Source organism: Perognathus longimembris, chromosome 28 (assembly GCF_023159225.1).
Source record: "Perognathus longimembris pacificus isolate PPM17 chromosome 28, ASM2315922v1, whole genome shotgun sequence".
Lineage (NCBI taxonomy): Eukaryota > Metazoa > Chordata > Mammalia > Rodentia > Heteromyidae > Perognathus > Perognathus longimembris.
In genome coordinates this window covers 105,032,494-105,053,182 of record NC_063188.1, presented here as the reverse complement: position 1 = coordinate 105,053,182, position 20,689 = coordinate 105,032,494, and the positions used below count along the sequence as shown (strand labels likewise).

At 40.8% G+C, this 20,689-nt stretch overlaps 1 protein-coding gene across 3 annotated transcripts in view; it reads right to left on the bottom strand.

The window, feature by feature from the left end:
* The window catches only part of Pir (pirin), a 66,394-nt gene extending 49,466 nt beyond the window's left edge, over positions 1-16,928 (bottom strand). The window contains exons 1-3 of one of the 3 annotated variants that reach the window (XM_048335797.1): positions 16,787-16,928; positions 14,799-14,923; positions 9,409-9,501 (exon numbers count right to left, since the gene is read on the bottom strand). In XM_048335797.1, the coding sequence (XP_048191754.1) occupies positions 9,409-9,501; positions 14,799-14,894 (189 nt within the window). In that variant the 5' untranslated portion in view covers positions 14,895-14,923; positions 16,787-16,928. Of the gene's footprint in view, positions 1-3,444; positions 3,456-9,408; positions 9,502-14,798; positions 14,924-16,691 lie in introns of those variants that run through there. The other 2 variants (XM_048335798.1, XM_048335799.1) reach the window with 2 other exon arrangements.
* Positions 16,929-20,689: the final 3,761 nt, after the last annotated feature.

Sequence of the window (20,689 nt, the reverse complement as noted above, 5' to 3'; positions counted from 1 at the left end):
ATCATTTCTCCCATCCTAAACAATACAAAATCTGAATTCGAGAAGTCTGGTCAATGAAGTTGTACTGAGTATATAATTCCTACCTTTTACTAATCAAAGCAGAAGTCTCAGTACTGAAGGGAACCACTGACATTTATTATAATCGTTTATTTTATTCATATTTTTACTAAGGGCTATAAGTGCTAGACTGAGAGCTTACGTATGAATTAATGTCTGTACAAGAGCTTTAAGAAAAACAACACCCAAAGCAGTAAGTACTTCTGAGCGCTGACACAATCCAGATGATTTTTTAGGACATTGCATAATCTCAAACACCTGGAGAATTGCCATGGGTGGTTGATGAATTGTGAGTGTTATGTTTAAACTCAAGAGTTTTGTGTATCTAATTAAGAAATTTGTAATCAGAACCAGGTGTTTTCTCAAGACACTTCAATGTGCTTCTTGGTTCTGCTTCCTTCTTGCCCTTTCTATCAGTCTTTACCAAATATTTTTGCTTGTCAGTTCATATTTCCATGTGTACTTTTGTTTGGAGGGAAAAAGACATAAATTCACAGCAGTGATGAAAGAAAAGTGTCATTTGCTATGTGAAGTTTAGGATGGGTGTACCTCAAGGAACTATAAATTACTTTTGAAAAATAACAACACAAGAGAAAATATAGTGTGGTGTTTTCTTTCAATCTAGGTCTTCAGAGAGAAGAGTATGGAAGACCTCATGCAATGCTTGGTAATAAGATTTATTCTTTAAAGAAAAACATTTCTCTTATAGGGGGAACTGTGTTTTCCTTTCCTTTAATTTCCTAAAATGGTGACCTTGTTTTCCTATTGGTAGCAGAGTAGAAAAAAATAGGAAAACAAAACAGAAACATGAGTTGAGGTCATAGATGATGAGCAATGCCAGAAAGGAACATATTGCATAATGGAAGCTGTAACGGGTCCTCAAGGACCCGCTATTTTACCAAAACATTTTAATGACTTGAGAAACCACTCCGAAACCTGAAAATCACTCCACTAAATTAAATCATTCGATCCTAACCCCACATACGCACCTTCACAAGTACCATAAGGTAGCTTAAAACAACAACAACAACAACAACAAAGGTACACCGGTCAGGTTTTCAGTCAATGGGCACGTCCAAATGCATTATTTTCCATCTTCCTACTGTGGTTTCTTCTTTCTAGCTTTTTCAACATAGCACACTAAATCATACAAGTATTTTATTGCTCATTTATTTACTATCTTATCTAAGATCATATACAAGTTCTGAAGGCATGCGATTTCTAGCTCAGGTGACCAGCACACAAGTGGCACTGAAGATTTGTTGAATGAATGAATGAATGAATGAACAAAATACACCTTCTATTTGCGTAACCTGTCAGCATTTACAAAGCATCTGATCTTGAGCATATGGGATTCTATTACTGATAGCAACATTATAGTTTGGTATGATTAAAACCACATTCTTAATAGTAGCAGAGCAAGGACCTAAATCAACATTTTCTGTCTCTGAGGATAAAACTATTTGCAGCCAGGTGCCAATGGTTCACACCTCTAATCCTAGCTACTCAGGAGGCTGAGATCTGAGGATCACAGTTCAAAGTCATGCCAGGCAGGAAAAGTCCATGAAACTTATCTCAAATAAACTACTTACAAAAGAAGGAGAAGGGGAAGGGGAAGGGGAAGGGGAAGGGGAAGGAGGAGGAGGAGGAGGAGGAGGAGGAGGAGGAGGAGGAGGAGGAGGAGGAGGAGGAGGAGGAGGAGGAGGAGGAGGAGGAGGAGGAGGAGGAGGAGGAGGAGGAGGAGGAGGAGGAGGAGGAGGAGGAGGAGGAGGAGGAGGAGGAGGAGAGAGAGAAGAAGAAGAAGAAGAAGAAGAAGAAGAAGAAGAAGAAGAAGAAGAAGAAGAAGAAGAAGAAGAAGAAGAAGAAGAAGAAGCTGGGAATATGGCCTAGTGGCAAAAGTGCTTGCCTTGTATACATGAAGCCCTGGGTTCAAATCTCCAGCACCACATATATAGGAAATGGCCAGAAGTGGCACTGTGGCTCAAGTGGCAGAGTGCTAGCCTTGAGCAAAAAGAAGCCAGGGACAGTGCTCAGGCCCTGAGTTCAAAGGCCTAGGACTGGCCAAAAAAAAAAGAAGAAGTGACACTGTGGCTCAAGTGGTAGAGTGCTAGCTTTGAGCACAGAGGCTCAGGGAGAGCGTCCAGGCCCTGATTTCAAGGCCCAGGGCCCGCAAAAATAAACCAACCAACAAAAAACCCTTTTTACCTTCACAAATGTTGCCTCACAAATGTTGACGCCACACGGAGCACAAAGGTTGTCTCAGAGAGAAATCTGACAGGGGTTACAAGGGTTTCACACAGACAACCAAAAGAGTTGGCCAATGTCTATAGCGTTGGATGGATTGGCTCTCTTACACAAATAAAGACTCTAGCGTTGCTTTATACAAAGCTCGAAAGAGACCTCATAATTTCTGAGTGAAAGAAATAGGTCCACTGAGGAGACCTCAAGCTACAGGCTCCTCAAATGAGGTGCTCATGGAGGTCCTTCTTTGGTATAAATACTGAAGAGTTCTATATAATAACATCTACCTACAATAAAAAGAACAATGGACTTACTTTCCTTTCATATTTTCATGTTGTTCCAATTTCCAAAAGTCTCTGAAATTTATGCAGTTCCCTTTCATTATGATCAAAATTTCTGGCATACACACACAGGTTCAGTGACAATTGTATTCATGGGCCTGAATACTCAGACAGGCTGAATTACAAACACCTGTGTACCTTCCAATGGCTGGTATTTCCCAGATCTGAATTCAACCTTTTGGAACAGTACTGTTGTCCACACTCAGTGAAGAAAGTAGGTCGGTAGAATGATTGTTGCTTAAGAGAGCCCTCTGCTGACCCAAAGGTTGTATGCTCAGTTTTTTCTGTAATCAGGCCTCATCAAACCAGGCATATGTCATGTGACTAGATCTACTGGTAAGTAAACTTTTTATAGAATTTGCACAGTATCTGTGCTTATGGAGTGCCAGTGGAGTAGTTTGTGATCTAATCATCAAGAGATCAGCTACCTTGTAGCTTACAGGGAAGTTATTCTGCTCATTTCACGCTCCACTTAAAAGTTGTCAAGGGACACATCTGAATTGTCTTTTTTGTGCACACGGTCTGCAGGAGGTTTAGGGATCACTTAGCTCTTCCAGAGGAATAGGTATGAGGGATGTGGGTTCATTTCCATTTTGTTTAGACATTTTGTTAAAATTTCATTTAATTTAATCCTTGAATTGATAGATGATACCTTTATATGGATGTATTATAATTATGATTCACGTTATGAGGTCATGAATGACTACCTTGTGGCTTTAAGAAGTAAACGGATTGTCATAAAATGGGCATTAGTGGCTCTCACCTGTAATCTTAGCTACTTCGGAGGCTGAGATTTGAGGATCACTGTTCAAAACCAGCCCAGGCAGAGGGAGTCCAGTAAACTCTTAGCCAATTAACTCTAATCACCAACAAAAAGCTGAAAATGGAGTCATTGTTTAAGTATAGAATGCCAAACTTGAGCAAAAAGAGCAAAGGGGCTATGCCAAGTCCCTGAGCTCACGCCCCAGCAGTCACACACACACACACACACACACACACACACACACACACACACACAGATTATCTTTAAATATCCAGGTACAACCAGCCCCATCCACTTCCTCACTATACATAAGAGGAAGCACTGCTTAGCACTTATGGGTAGGAAAATTAGGATCCCTGACCCCACAAGAGCATCAAGACCCACAGCAACTGAGCAGAAGGAATATGAGGTGCTCATAGTTTTGCGATCTGTGCAACTTGAGCATACTCTTTCCAAAATAATAAAACCCTGTTACTCATGTGAATGTGTGACTATATCGAGAAATGATTACAAGTAGAGAAAGAAAACTCGTGGCTACAGATAAGATGGACCTGTCAACTCCTGCTTTATGAACGTGACAAATTGTCATTTCTGTGACCCTTAGTTTTCCCCCAAGTAAAATGGAGAAAACGATTCCTAATTTTTCAATGTTGTTGTAAGGCTTGGAGGTAATGTAGGCATATAAAAGTTCCTCACAAACTATTTATTATTATATAAAAAGGTTCTTCAAGCTTACTCCTACATAGTCAGGCCTTTCATGCTTTCTTTCGCTTTATTCTTAATTGACACATAATAACTACATGTTCTTGCAGAGTCCAATGGGCTACTTAAGACATACACATTGTATAATGATCAAGTCACAATATAAGGAAATGAAATTGGTATACTGAAAAGATACCTTAACTTCCAAGTTTGGTACAACACTATCTACAATAGCTTCATTATACAGAACAGATAAAATAAATGTGATGTGTGCGTGTGTGTGTGTGTGTGTGTGTGTGTAATAGAATAGTGTTCAGCCATCATTAGGCCTTTTGTTTTAAGTCTTTTGACTAGATATCCCTGAAACAGCTTCTGTTTCACTCAAAATAACATAAAATAGCATGAAATAATATGCCTTCTGTTCTTCATTATATCTCCCTCTCTCCAGACTGTCCTACCTAAGAACTCAAGGAGTATAGTCTCTAACCATGAATCATTGGTTGTAATTGTAATACAGTGTGGCTAAGATAGATGGTAAAAATTGTTGACATTTAATTTGCACTAATTTCAAAGAATATTTCAATCCAACTTGTATTTCTCCTCATGTAACCTATTCCTTGACATAGACCAGGTTTTGATTTTGTTTGGGGGTGATGGGGAGGTGCTACAGCACTATGTAGGGTGTTAGCATCCCTGTGTTCTGTCCAAAAATAGGTATTAAGATAGGCACAGTGGCACGTGCCTGTCATACTTGCTGGTAATTCTAGCACTCAGGACGCTGGGGAGTTGGGATCCAGTTTAGGACATGTCATGAGAACCTGCCTTGAAAAGAATGAATGTTGATATTCATCATAGTCAAGTTATGGAGATAGCCCAGATGTCCTTCTATAGACAAATGGATCAAGAAAATGTGCTGAGTATATGTGTGTGTATATAATTTATCTAATGTATATATACATATAACATATATCTGTACATACATACATTGGAATTTCACTCATGTATTGGGAAGAATGATATTATCTCATTTGCAAAGAAATATACAGACCTGAGAAAACTATGTTCAGAGAGGTTTTTAAGTCCCAGAGAGACAAAGGGCACCTATTTTCTCTCATACATAGAAGTTTGAACTAATTTGTAAATAAATATATATAAACATATACAAGGTCATATGAATATGTACACAAACTTATTAACAAATGTATGATATATGTAGGAGGAATTCCAATGGTGAGCAATTAATTTTTACAGTCTAACAAAATGAATACCAGGAAGCTGGGAACTTGAGGGGTTGGGGGAGGGAAGGGAGAGGTCAAAGGAAGGGGGTAGAGGGATGCAGAGGAAGGGTGGGAAAATCCAGTCATAATATTCAATGCATATATGTGAAAATGGAATGAGGTAAATTGAGGGGACGGGTGGGGTTGGGAGAAATGGGAGTGAATGATGGAAGGGGTGACCTTGATCAAGATGCATTGTACTCACAAGCTGACATGTTGAATTGAAACCCTTTTGTACAACTACTGAAAGATAATGAAAGTATTTTTTAAAAGGAAAAGAAAAAAAATAGGCGCTGAATTTAATCAAACTATTTGTTTCAGCTGTGCCCTAGCCTTGGTGCACAGGAAGCTAGAAACAACAGGCTGGGTAGGAGATGGGAGGTCTGAATTGGATCAAACATTTGAGGTGTGAATCACTAGGGCCATTCCCTTCCTGTCCAGGATATTGTTCAGGCAGTGCCTGCAAATGTTGCTGGCTGCCAACCAGTAATTGTGAGTGTGGCTTTTCTGACTGGCACACCCTTAGAAACAACATCATTTTTGTTCTGCTGACGAAAATTAAACGACCTGCTGAGGCTTGTAGAGAAAACTTGAAAGCTTCCTTCTCAAATTAACTAAGAACATACTGGACAAGACCATCATGAGTTGTCCCTGTGACACAGACAGGATGGTTTAACACTAAGAGTTCTTTGGTAAGCCATTTTGGCTGGTCAGGACTCAGGGATTCCCAGGGATATAGGGATGTTGGTGCTAAAACCTGGAAAATCTCCATGCTGTAATTTCACAGTGATGTTGACAGGTGCACACACACACACACACACACACACACACACACACACACACACACCCTTGATCATATAAGAGAAATAAACTAAAACTATAATAGTTTTATTTTTCACTTGTAAAGGGCAATGATTTAATGTCACATAAATACTGATGATGTTGAAGGAAAGCGGGTACCTGTATACATCATTGTGATGTCAATTGATACAATCACCACAGCAAATGCTTTAATAACACCATTAAAAATTAGCTATTTGAACAACATTGGAGAAATGCTAACCATATAATAATTAGGTTTAAAAAGGTGCAAAATACATATAGCATGGTACCAGAAAAAGTGCTAGAAGAAAAGACATTAAGCATAATAGCTATTCCTGGATAGTAAACTAGCATGGTCCTACTAATTTTGCTCTTGATACTAGTCAACACGTTGAAAATTTACAAGTGGGCTTGGTTCTAAATTGAAGAGTTTTAAAGTGTATATTAAAAAAGAACTGAAAAAAGGAGAGAGAATTGAGTCTTGGCTTACATGTACTCCTGGCGAAAACTGTTATTTCTTGTAACTTGAGGCATTTGTCATCTATAAAATTGCTATGATGACTAAATTACCAAATAGTGAACCATTGATTCTAGAGGAAATTTAAGATTTGGCTCCTTGAAGCCTCTGGTCATCATAGTTTTGTCAATCTGCCAATATATAACTCTGTTTTCTGTTTAAAGACATCTTATAATATGGGAAAATGATGTAAGGGGTGATATTGATCCATGTGCATTGTACTTATAAAGTGACATACTGAATTTAAACCCCTTTGTACAACTACTTAAAGATTAAAAAAAAGAAAACAATATACTATTAATTAAATACCACTGAACTCTTAACCAGCAGCAGTACAATCCACCCCTGAAGGCTAACATACATATTTTCTCTGTGAGAAAAGGCACATTAACACCCCTTTGGGACTAAGCAATCAATACTAAGTAGAACTGCTGTACTATGCTTGGGAGCCATTTACAATAGTGAAATTAACACCCCCAAAAAAACACATTCATGTATGAAACACGGCACTAAGACTGTGAAAATGACACTTGCTTACATTATAATAACTGAAGCAAGAAAGCAGAGCCTCACTTCATTCAGCTTCTGCTGAGAACATGTATATTGGGCAATTCAAAACTTTCATCACTCTGTTCATGTCCATGAGTTACCACACAAGCTCCACCAACATTGATTTGAGGAATGCCAATAAATTTTCTGAGCAAGTAAATTCCTGAACACAGATTCCATACATAATGAGGACCAACTGTAATTACAGCAACAGTTTTCTGGAAAATTCCTCATCAAAAAGAAATGGCCAGCTGGGTGCTGGTGGCTGATACCTATAATTCTAGCTCCTCAGGAGGCTGAGATTTGAGGATTGTGGTTCGAAGCCAGCCTGGGCAGGAAAGTTAATGAGACTCTTATGTCCAACTAATCACAGAAATAGCTGGAAGTGACGTTGTGGCTCAAGTGGTAGAATGCTAGCCTTGAGCAAAAGAAGCTAAGGGATGGCACTTAGGCCCAGAGTTCAAGCCCCATGCCAGACAGAAAAATAAACAAAGAAATAAAAGAAATGGTCAGATATCAAAATTCTGCAACTGAACTTCACAGGGTTATTTAAAGTTGAGACCCCAAAACTTTATAAAAGACTCCCCCTAGACAGCACTTTCCAAAACAGAAGTGAAAGCAGGATGTATCAACATTCCTTTTATTTAATATCCTCATTGACCTTAACAAGAAAAAATTTCTATTATCCAATTACTTCCAGCCAGCTTGGTAGCCACACATGGAGAGCATGGAGAAGAGTGGGATGATCTTAGATGAAGCAATTTACAGTCTTCTTGAGTGCAGTGAGGGGGGATGTTGAGGCAATTCTGAAGTCTAATGCGAGACAGATGATCAAGGTCAACACAAAGGTACTAAGCATATGAGATTGAATAAAAATATAACATTAGGGGAACCAAATGAAGAAACAAAAGTATCCTCTGGCGATTGTTTGGAAAAGTGGATGGAGATAATGCTATCTTAAAGGATAAGTAAGATAGCAACTGGAGCTATGGAAAGAAGTGTTCTGGGAAGAGGGTAAGAACTGAGTATAAATCCACAGAAGGTACACTTATGAGAAGCATTTCTCCCGTAGTGCTGTAAGACACAGTATCTCCAATTATAAGCAGGCAAGAGGACTGGAAGGGAAATAGCTAAATGAAGAAGAAAGATGACCTGTTTCTAGAAACTTCTTGGTTCAGTCTGCCTTTACATTGTGGTAATTAACTCCTTTCCTGTGTATCTTTCATCTCTTTAACTAAACTACATGATGGGACAGGCCTCATACTTCTCTAGTTCCTTCTGCCTTTCATCAATAGTCCCCAACACAAAACAACACCCTGCCATATAAAATCTCATCCTACACCAATGCTGGCACCTTTCAAACTTTGAGTAAATACTTACTCATTCTCAAATTGGCTTTACAAACACTCTCAACCTTTAACAAGTCCTGGTTTGTTTACTAAGAATACAAAGCTGTTCTTATGGAGCAAATGGCTCAATTTGTATCAGGAAGTAACTGTCAGTGAGCTTTCCCAGAATCCAGATGTGAAAAGTAGAAACTATTGGAAGTGTCACAATATTACATTACGCCTTTGTAATCCTCTGTCTACTGAAAAGAAAAATCAGTGCCCAACAGAATCTCCCAATTTTGTGATTAAACTTGTAAATACATAAGTATGTACTTAAAATCCCAATTTTTAGGTTATGCTATATTTTGGCCCCTTAATTTTATAATGTATTAGAACTTGGCATATATACATTTCAAATTCTTAAGCATGTTTTAGGGGGTTCATATCATTGTATGTAGGGTTAACTATTTCTAAACATTCTTGCATACAAACTGTATGAAATTATTTAATCATACTTTAATTTCTTTTCTCTCTGATAAATTAGCTTCATCATAAATTATTTTTTAAAGCCAGGTCTTGCTCTTTTAATTGCTCAAATTAGAGTGTTTCCAAGGGTATAAGTATAAGGAATATGGAAAACAGTTAAATTTTAATTTGAGCAAATTTCATATAAAATAGACAGCAGACAGGTTTTAGTTAGAAATTTATAAACTAATGTTAATTAGTCAAAGCTTTCAAAACTGCATTTCCTATTAGAAGTAAGAAGCAAGTGTTAGAACAAACACTTTCACAATGAAATCATTATACTTACTGTTTCAAAACCTCGATGTGGGTGATCAGGAAATCCACCTGGTCTCCCACCTTTAAATTCATCAAACAGTAAAAATGGATCCAGGTTTTTTAACTGAAATAATAAAATTCAACAAATCAGACATGCCTTTTTGAAAGTCCTGTTACCAGTGGCTACCTACATAACCAGAGCTAGGAAAAGTCACTGAGGGCTCCATAGCCAATAAGAAATCTTTTGCAATAAAAATTGCTCTCAGACTGGGCACCAGTAGCTCACATCTGTAATCCTAGCTTCTCAGGAGGCTGAGATCTAAGGCTTATGATTCAAAGCCAACCTGGGCAAAAACATCTGTGAGATTCTTATGTCCAATTAACCACCAAAGAGTCAGGAGTGAATCTTTGTGGTGGCTATACTTGAGCTCAAAAGCTCAGGGACAGCACCCAGGGGCCCTGAGTTCAAGCTTCAAGACAAACACCAAAAAGAATTGCTTTCAAGGAGAACCCCTTATAACACACACGCATGCACATACATACACACACACACAGACATACACACACATACACAGATTGACTATTTCAGAAAGTTGATCTTTTATGAGAAGTGCAGAGTGGACAAATGATTTATAATCATCTAAGACATAGTCAGGTATGAACAAAATCAATCTGTATCATAATGAGACTAGGGATAACAAGTGGGAAGAAGCTGAAAAAATCAGTTACTGCAATGTGATCATAAATGCTCTGGAGGAAAACAATCTTTCACATAGAATAGGGTAGGGTCAGGGAAGGTGTTACTACAGATGGAATACCCTCAAAAATACTGAAAAAACTTTGATGTAATGATGTATTTAAAATCTCTTTTACCCCATAGATAGCTAGAGATAGAACATCTGTCTCTAACATCTCTGTCTTCTCTCACTATACATGAAAGTAAATGACCCTGTAGCCCCTATCAGTAAGCTCTGTGGCATCCCAATAGATCTTGGCATTTCATTTAAGTCAGGACACAATGGAAGTACCTGACAGGAATAGCAGTTCCTTAAAGACAAAACTAACACTCAACTTTTCAAATGATGGTCTATTGAACTTAGAGTAATCCAGTGTACATAGAAGATACCCTACAGACTGGCACTGTTGTTAGATTCCTTAGCCTTTCATGCAGCTAGGTGGAGTCATATGAGTGAATTTCTACAATGGGGAAATTACAGGGTGGGACGTTTAAAGAAATACCTTCTAGGGGCTGGGGATATGGCCTAGTGGCAAGAGAGCTTGCCTCGTATACATGAGGCCCTGGGTTCGATTCCCCAGCACCACATATACAGAAAATGGCCAGAAGTGGCGCTGTGGCTCAAGTGGCAGAGTGCTAGCCTTGAGCAAAAGGAAGCCAGGGACAGTGCTCAGGCCCTGAGTCCAAGGCCCAGGATTGGCCAAAAAAAAAAAAAAGAAATACCTTATAAAAGGAGGATGGCTAGCTGGTGTTTGTCTTTTTACTTTTCTCTTCTTCTTCCTTTCTGTGCCAGAAGGAAAATGGTTACTACTATTCTAACTTGCTGTCTTGGACCTCAAATAAAATGAGCTCAGGTCTCTCATAAGAGGGAAGCCTTCAAGTTCCCACTTGACTGCCTAATGGGGCTTCACACAAAGAGAAACATACATTTATGTATAGTATCCACTGGTTTTGGATGATGCTCTCTATTACACATAGTTGAACTGAATCATAACTAACACAGGGGGTAATCATGCCTGTGGTACCATCCTAGTAGGCCAGCCTACATCACAATATGGCAGCAGAAGAAGAGAGAGGCCCTTAAGATTCCAACAGTTCCAGACTAGGCTTCTTTGGCCTGTCGATTTACTGGGGCCTGAAGGTAGCAAGGAGAAAGTAGAAGGAAATTAGCAGGATGGATCCCAGATTGAGATCTATACATCGCCTTGAATGTTCTTGAGCTATAACTCAGCCTCTCTACCTTCACTCAATATCTTAACTGAGACTTTCGTATCAGGGAGCACCATATACAGAGACTAAATTAGTGAAGACCAAGATTAGTCAAGGAATCAAGGGTTATGAGTAAGAGAATAACATTAGGGTTCTACAATGGAATATTGCATAGCTGTTAAAATGATGTGAGTGCATAATTTGTAATGACATGAGAAGTCCTTATGCTACTATGTTGAATAAAATAATCAGGATACAAAATTTCTTATTCTATGCAATACTAATGACCTAGAATGTACCATTATACGGAAACATATTAGTTGTTGTCATGAGTAAGTTGTTATTAAACCAGGCTGGTGAGCTTAGAAATTACTCACATCAGTTGCTATTTCCTTAGGGGGAAAACATACCTAGGACACAAGAGATCCAAATGAACAAATTTGGGGGATTTCTTAAATATAGATTCTCAAACAGGAACTCTTATCTGGGACTGGGATAGAATTCAAGGATGCTGTATATATGGATTAAAAAAATAATGGTGCCAGAAGTGGTGCTGTGGTTCAAGTGGTAGAGTGCTAGCCTGGAGCACAAAGTTGCTCAGGGACAGCACCCAGGTCCCGAGTCCAAGCCCCACAACCAACAAAAAAAAAAAAAAAGAAAAAAAGAAAAGGAAAGAATTGTTCCTACTCTATTTTTTCCTGGATTCCTTTAATTGTAAAATATAAATGCAATAAAATTGAGCATTTAAATCACTTAAGTATATAGTTTGCTGACATTAAGTACATTCACATTGTTGTGTAACTATAACTACCATGTCCAGATTGAATTTTAATGCTTTTAAAAACTACAAATCAACTACAATAAATGTGGTGACTCTGAAACCAATAGAAAACAAAACTATTTCATATCATCTAGCAGTTGTGAGATACTGTTCATACGCCTCATGTTCTTGAAATTAGGGCATTATTAAAACTGCCCCCCCCCCCCCCCCTGGGCTGGGAATATGGCCTAGTGGCAAGAGTGCTTGCCTCCCATACATGAGGCCCTGGGTTCGATTCCCCAGCACCACATATATAGAAAATGGCCAGAAGTGGCGCTGTGGCTCAAGAGGTAGAGTGCTAGCCTTGAGCAAAAAGAAGCCAGGGGCAGTGCTCAGGCCTTGAGTTCAAGCCCAGGACTGGCAAAAAAAAAAAAACAAAAAAAAAAAAAAAAAAAAAAAAAAAAAAAAAAAAACTGCCCCTACATCTTGTTGGTAACTGGAAAATTACTAGGCAACAAAATTGTTTTACAGGGCTAGGGATATAGCCTAGTGGCAAGAGTGCCTGCCTCGGATACACGAGGCCCTAGGTTCGATTCCCCAGCACCACATATACAGAAAACGGCCAGAAGTGGCGCTGTGGCTCAAGTGGCAGAGTGCTAGCCTTGAGCGGGAAGAAGCCAGGGACAGTGCTCAGGCCCTGAGTCCAAGGCCCAGGACTGGCCAAAAAAAAAAAAATTGTTTTACAATTTTTTACACTATTGAAGTATAAATGTTTTCTTTGGCAAGCTTATGCAATTTACTTTATGCATTAAGCAATTATTTTACTAATGAATTGGTAGGTTTGATCAAAGAGGTTCACAGGGGAATAAATTTTTAAAAAATCCTTTTCAGATGTGCTCCTGACCCATAGACTCATTAAGGAATTAGCTGGGCTGGGAATATGGCCTAGTGGCAAGAGTGCTTGCCTCCAACACATGAAGCTCTCGGTTCCATTCTCCAGCACCACATATATGGAAAACGGCCAGAAGGGGCGCTGTGACTCAAGTGGCAGAGTGCTAGCCTTGAGCGGGAAGAAGCCAGGGATGGTGCTCAGGCCCTGAGTCCAAGGCCCAGGACTGGCCAAAAAAAAAAAAAAAAGAATTAGCTACCCTCAACATACAAGAATGGCCTGCTGCCAGGTGTCTTTAGGGTCTCAGAATTATTTCCATTGCTCTAATTGAAAATGGAGTTTGGTAAAATATGACACCACCTCCATCTGCCGCCTTGAAAGACACTGAATAAACTCATTCAACATGTTTCCTTTGGCACACTGTATTATTTTGGTTCTCAAAACTTTTGTGAGTGAAGCAGAGAGCTTGCAGATACAAGCCACTTTGGTTGTGATAAAGTTTCCATGTAACCCAGCTAACTTCAATGTGATGAATTTAACTGAACTCAGGAAAGCCTATGAGAACTGTGAAGCACAATGTTGACTATGACAATGACCTTCCTTGTGGGTCTTCAATGACAGACATGCCCCTCACTTCCTTCTCTGAAATACTCATCAAGATATCCAGAGTTCCTGAAGGACCAATCCCATCATTAGTTAACCTTTTTCCTTTCAGAAGCTAAACTACAGATGGAGATCTTTCAATGAGGAGATTGCAAACTCTAATAGGGAGAAAATAGTTTCAATTTTTCAAAAATTCTCATAACCTCCAAAAAGAAATTTCAATGATACTTAAGGGCCCAGTAAAGCTATTTTAGAAGGAAAATCGGATGCGTGGTGCTTTGTAAATACACAATCCTAAAGAAGTACAGTGTACCTTCATCCCAATTCATTTCTTTGACATAGTAAACTCTTGCTCTAATTCTATCAATTTTCTTCATTAGTGATGGAAACTATCTTATTGTATAAATTGTTATTGCTTTTATTTATAAAAATATAATTTTCAAGCCTGGGACCTGGTGGCTCATGCCTGTAATCCTAGCTACACAGGAGGCTGAGATCTGAGGATCACAGTTCAAAGTCAAATGGTTACTATTTCTATAAGTTGAAATTCAAATCATTAATAAAAAAATCAAAACAAAATTTTTAATATGAGTACTCAGGAAGTTAATGTTGAGAGAAAAGTGGCAAAGGCACAGATTGAGGGCAGCTTCATGGAACTGATAGAATTGCGCTGACAGTTTTCCTGTCTCAATGGCCAGTCAACATTGTGCTCAGTGAACTAAGACAAGCACAGAAAGACAAATCCCCATGGCCTCACTTCTAGGTGGTAGGTAACCAAGTCTGAAGCTGGGAATACAATGGGGCAGAGATGGTAGTTGGAGAACAAAGTTTCAATCAAACAATCATTTAAGGGTTATCCATGTGGAGGGAAGGTCTTGATTTTTTTTTTTTTTTTTGGCCAGTCCTGGGCCTTGGACTCAGGGCCTGAGCACTGTCCCTGGCTTCTTCCCGCTCAAGGCTAGCACTCTGCCACTTGAGCCACAGCACCGCTTCTGGCCGTTTTCTGTATATGTGGTGCTGGGGAATCGAACCTAGGACCTCGTGTATCCGAGGCAGGCACTCTTGCCACTAGGCTATATCCCCAGCCCTTGATTTTGAAGCTTAAGAGTTTGTACCACACAGGGAAGCTCATGACCCTTTGGGCCTTTTCATCTCCAAATCACACTTCACACCCTCCGTTCACTTGGATGGGGAAGGAAGGGAACAGTCACCCAACCAGCATACCTCGGGTCGGCCAATGCTTCTGCGAACCCGTGCTCCAACCCCTTCTGACTGTTCCCGACTGAGCACTGACAGCGTGACCTTCTTGGAGGACCCCATGCCACAGTCGAGAAGGTTCTGCTGTTGAGCTGTAGAAGATGGAGGGCAAAAGAAGCCATAAGGGGAAAAAAATATCCAAGCACTACAAAATAAAGAGATCCACATTAGACTTACCTACAAGAGTAACACCTGTAGTTTAGTGAGCACTTACTATGTAGAGGGCCCGGATTAGGTGATTTAGAACAACAGTAATGGTAGTGACTGTTCCTAAATACTCACTAGGTGCCCAGAAGAACCTCAGTAATTACTAAGAATTATCTCATCTAAACCTACAGTGACCTTATCCACTTGGATACTTACTAAGAGTCTCTTAACAAGCACATTAACTTCTATACCTCAATGACTTCTTTTAATCTCCCCCACACCACAGAATCTGCCAGTGCTATCCATGAGGTAGAGTGACAGATGGGAGGGGAGAGTTATGGGCTGTGGGTACTGTGGGAGCAGAGAGAAAAATCTAGAGGTTGTGACATGTTGGCATTCAACAGAGTCTTCAAGGACCATGGAATTCCACGATCCATCCATCTCTGAAGTTCAGGATCAGTGTTTAAGGTAAGAAATCTTTGAATCGTGTCATGAAGCCTTTTAAAAGCACAAGGCTCTGCTGGGCACTGGTGGCTCACACCTGTAATCCTAGCTACACAGGGGGCTGAGATCTGAGGATTGTGGTTCGAAACCAGCCTGGGCAGGAAAGTCTGTGAGACTCTTATCTCCAATAAAACACCAGAAAACTGGAAGTGGAGCCGTGACTCAAAGTGGCAGAGCGCTAACCTTGAGCAAAAGAGCTGAGGGATAGCATCCAGGTCCTGAGTTCAAGCCCCACAACTGACAAAATAAAATAAAATAAAGCACAAGGCTGCTAAGCTTTGCACAAACTGCCCTTGACAACACACTCCATGTTTCGGGAACAACACGCTATGTTGTTTATTATTCAAAAAATGATTCATCTTTGAAAGGATCTAAGTTTTAACCAATATACTATCACAGAGCAGATCTAATCAACCTCTTATCCATTTAGGGTGTCTGCAGACAGTACTCCTAACACCCTAATTCGCTTTATCAAATAGAATAGAACCAATCCTTCCAAGATTCCTCCTAACCCCAAGAAAAGTGCACTAGCAAGAAGCAGATTCTGGAGCCAGATACCCTATGTTTGTATAACAGCTTTACCACATACCAGCTGCTAGACCTGGGATTCTTTGTGCCTCCGTTTTCCCATCTGCAGGATGGAATAAGTTCCTCCCTCAAGGGGTGCAGAGAGTGCTAGGAAAATGTCACTGCTGTGAATCAGATGGGCCACACCCAGCAAAACCCTGCAGTCACTCAAGTCTGATCCCCAAATGCCCTCTCTCTGGCAGATCATCAACAACTAGCTATTGGCATTGAGATGGAAGGCACGGAAAACAGGCTTAATCAATGCAAAACAGTCCAGGCCTGGCATCATCCACAGGCAAGCAACTGGAAAGGCGTTTGATGCCCCAGCTCGGAGTCCTTCTCGACTCCCCACAATTAAATTCTCTGCCTAGGAACCACGGAGAAGGTGCAGCTCTCAGTGCTTGGCAGAAAGAAAACCAGCCATGGAGCACGTTCACCAAACACTCAGTAGTAATCAAACCACCCTGCTCATCTCCCCGAGGAGTCTCGAGCAGGCTGGGGAAGACACGATCGTGCAAACAGCTCCCCGGCACCCCCACCGCACCCCGTCCCCACACTCTCAAGAGCCTCGGCCGCGGCTGGGACGCAGGGAGCCGCACGCGGCGCCGGGAAGGGAGGGGTAAGAAGGTGCGGGCTTCTCACCGTGACTCAGCGCTTCACTACGGAGGCCCCTGAGAGGCAGGAGTCTCTAGGGGTGCAGAGGGGATTGGGCGGGAGCGACACCCCCCTTTATTTACCCTCACAGCCGCGTGGATTCTCTTGCTGGGCCCTCGGCCTCTCCTGCACCGGCTCTGCCGCCTTTGGGTCTTTGCACCTCTGGCCTGACCGCGCGGAAGTGATGCGCGCCCCGGCCGCTTGGGGGCGCGCTGTTCTCCCGGCCGGTGCTGATTGGCGCCGCGGTCCACATTGCTACTGCATTAGTGACCTGCCCTGTGCGGGAATTTGATCACTCATCCCCCTGGATCCTGGCTGCGAGGATTCGAAACACCACTTGGCGAGAGAGACTTTGGGCAGGTGACTCGGGCTCTGGGTGTCTCCTTAGTCCTAGCTGGTGAAATGAAGATGGTGATGAAAAGAATCCCAACCTCCTAGGGTTGCAGTGAGAATTAAAGGAGCCTCCCCAAGCCTAGGCGCTACACAATGGTTTCTTACATGAAAAAAACAAACAAGTTCCCTGCTGCTTCCCAGTCAGAATGGGCCAAGGAGTGGGAGCCAAGAGCCAGGCCATCCTTGTTCCTGTCTGAAGCCAAGGCACACTCCGTGGAGAGAAAACCGGTGAAGAGCTCGCATTTTGTTGCCATATAAGACAGTGAGAAGATATTGGAGTATTTCCTCCCAGAGAATGAGGCTATCTGATTCATTGTTAGAACTAGTAATCAGAGTGGCAGCCATAGCTATAGTTCCTGCTTTACAAACACTAGAAGGCATTTTGTCTAAAGAAAGGAAAGAAAAGTGTGCCTTTAAAGCAAAGCAGGCCAACAGTGTCTCTGAAGGATCAAATAATAAATACTCTTCCCCCTTCTTTTTATGTTAGTACTAGGGCTTGAACTCAGGGCCTTGTCCCTTGACATTTTCCACTCAAAGTGGGCACTTTACCACTTGAGCCCCAGCTCCACGTCTGGCTTTTTCTTTTTTTTTTTTTTTTGCCAGTCCAGGGGCTTGGACTCAGGGCCTGAGCACTGTCCCTGGCTTCTTTTTGCTCAAGGCTAGCACTCTACCACTTGAGCCACAGCGCCACTTCTGGCCATTTTCTATATATGTGGTGCTGGGGAATTGAACCCAGGGTTTTATGTATACAAGACAAGTGTTCTTGCCACTAGGCCATATTCCCAGCCCCACTTTTGGCTTTTTTTGCTGGTTAGTTTGAGATAAGAGTCTCACGGGGTTTTTTTTTTGACCCAAGCTGGCTTCAAACCTCAGTGTTTAGATCTTAGGCTCCTGAGTAACTAGGATTACAGACGTGAACACCCCCATGTCTTGCAGAGAGTAAATACTTGCTACTTTGCTAGCTATTTAGGTTTTCCATGGATATAGCTCCAGTTTTAACAAGAAAGCATCCATAGACAGCACTTAAGTAAGAGGGTGTGGCTTTATTTCAATAAACCTTTAATGATAGATGAAGAAATATGACTCATTTCATTTTAAATTTCTAATGGTCATTTATCCCCAAATTACTCTTTTGATTTTTTTATTCAGTAATATTAAAAGTAGATATTAAAAAGTATTAAAAAGTAGATATTAAAAGTGCCATAGAATAATAAATACTGCTGCTTCTTCCTGTGATAATTACTTTTGCAGCTGGCTCCGAGCAAAACAGAAGTATGAACAGTCAACCTGGTACTTCGAATGTAGCCCTTCTAAATGCTCTATACTCACTACAAAATAAGGGGCTTCCTTTTCATTCTCACTTCAAAAGCCTGTGAATCAGATTCCTAATGTCTCTCAATACACCATTCTTCCTGCCTTCAGGCTTGCCACTGATCAATCCATTAAGTTGTAGTCAAATGGAATGACAATTACCTCAAACCTTCAGTAATTTTTTTGGTCTCATTTTGTTTTGTCAGTCATTGGGGCTTGAACTCAGGTCCTGGGCAGTATCCCTGAGCTTACGTGCTTAAGGCTAGCATTCTACCACTTTGAGCCACAGATCTACTTCCGGTTTGGGAGTGGTTAATCTCATGGACTTTCCTGCCCAGGCTGGCTTTGAACCACAATTCTTAGATCTCAACCTCCTGAGTAGCTAGGATTGCCAGAATAAACCGCCAGTACCTGGCTCGGTAACTGTTTTGCTAGCCTCAGTAGAAATTTCTGTGACAGCTTTGAACTGGCCTCACCTTTAACATACTTGTACAGGATACACACATACACACACACACACATACACACGCACGCGCACACACACACATATCTCATCATGCAAACATCTTTTAGGTTTTTTGTTTTTTTTTTTTTTGGCCAGTCCTGGGCCTTGGACTCAGGGCCTGAGCACTGTCCCTGGCTTCTTCTCGCTCAAGGCTAGCACTCTGCCACTTGAGCCACAGCGCCGCTTCTGGCCGTTTTCTGTAATATGTGGTGCTGGGGAATCGAACCCAGGGCCTCGTGTATCCGAGGCAGGCACTCTTGCCACTAGGCCATATCCCCAGCCCCATGTTTTTCAATATGTGTTCCTGCTTGTTGATTTGCTGTGTGACTCTGGAACTTTCTTTCCTTCTCTTTGACCTGGCTTATGCCTATTCTGCTCTTCTGCCTCTGACATTTTCTGGGAACTCTTTAGCAACAGTCCCCTTAAGTCTAGGGGAGATTGTTAATCTATCAATTACCTGTGTGTTGTTTTTCCTGATCACTGCTTATCAGCCTTTGAAGATTCTGTTTTCCTATGATAGCCTGAACAATATCTCCCATCTCACAAATGTTGTTCTGTTATGTGACCTTGACACGCCATCAACAGTGAAGTTTACTTCTCTCTCTTGAGTGTAGGCAGAGCTTATGGCTACATTGACCAATGTGGTATGATGGAAGTGACACTGTCATTTCTGAATGTGGCTCGAAAATAGCCAGACAGTGTCTACTTCCTGCCCTGTTAGAAGAATGAGGCCCCTGAGATCTCCATACTGGAAGACCTTGTCGCTTGAAGGAAAGGCCCTGAAAGACACAGTATGCAAACAAATGACACCTTGTACAGGAATCATCTTAGAAATGAATCCACCATTCCCAGTTATCCTGACTGATATCATATGGATAAAACCTGAACACCCAACCTTGCCCTTCCTGGCTTCCTAATCTACAAAATGCTAAGTAAACAAAAATAGGTGGTAGTTTATTTCATAATAATAGCTACCTGAAAAATATGCCTTTATGTGATAGGAGAAAAGAGATAGATTTGCAAAGCTCTCTGAACTAATGATAAATTTTCACAGATGTTTATCCTTTCAGAAAGTGACTGTGTCCATTTGTTACCTGGACAACCAGCCATCATGTGAAACAAACAATTACTAAAGCAGACTTTCACAGTTAAATGTTGCTAACTTACAAAAGCCACTAATGTCTTTGTGGTTGGAGATAATCAAATATATCCAGAGAAGAGGGGTGCATACGACTCCTGCTTTCAGCCTGTCAAGAGCATTCTGCATTGATCATGACACATTGTATTCATAAACCGCTTTGTTGGATGGCAACTCCTTTGTACAACTACTTCAAGATAATTCTTTTAAAGCATTCTGTGCACACCTGGTCTGTTCTATCAACCAGAGTTCTGACACAGAAGCTACATGCAACCAACCATTTCATAAAATACCTCTTTGTGTTTCCAGTGGGCTTTTGGCTATGTTACCGAAAAACAAACAAACAAAAACAACAAAAATAAAACACAAATTTTATTGTTGTATTTTTAAGAACATTCCTAGAATCCTCCACAAGCAAAATACTCTTGGCTATGAAAGGTGGATTCATCTCTAAGCCAGAGAAACAGAGAAATTTAGGTGAATAATTCCCCTGATACTTACCTCAATTACTCTGATAACCTTTCTCAGTTTTCAGCTTTTGTAAAGTGTGTCTTCTGACCAAATAAAGGCTTCTTTGGAGATTAAAATAAGTATTAGAATTAATGAGAGAACTAACTTGAAGTAACTTCTAGTTAATAT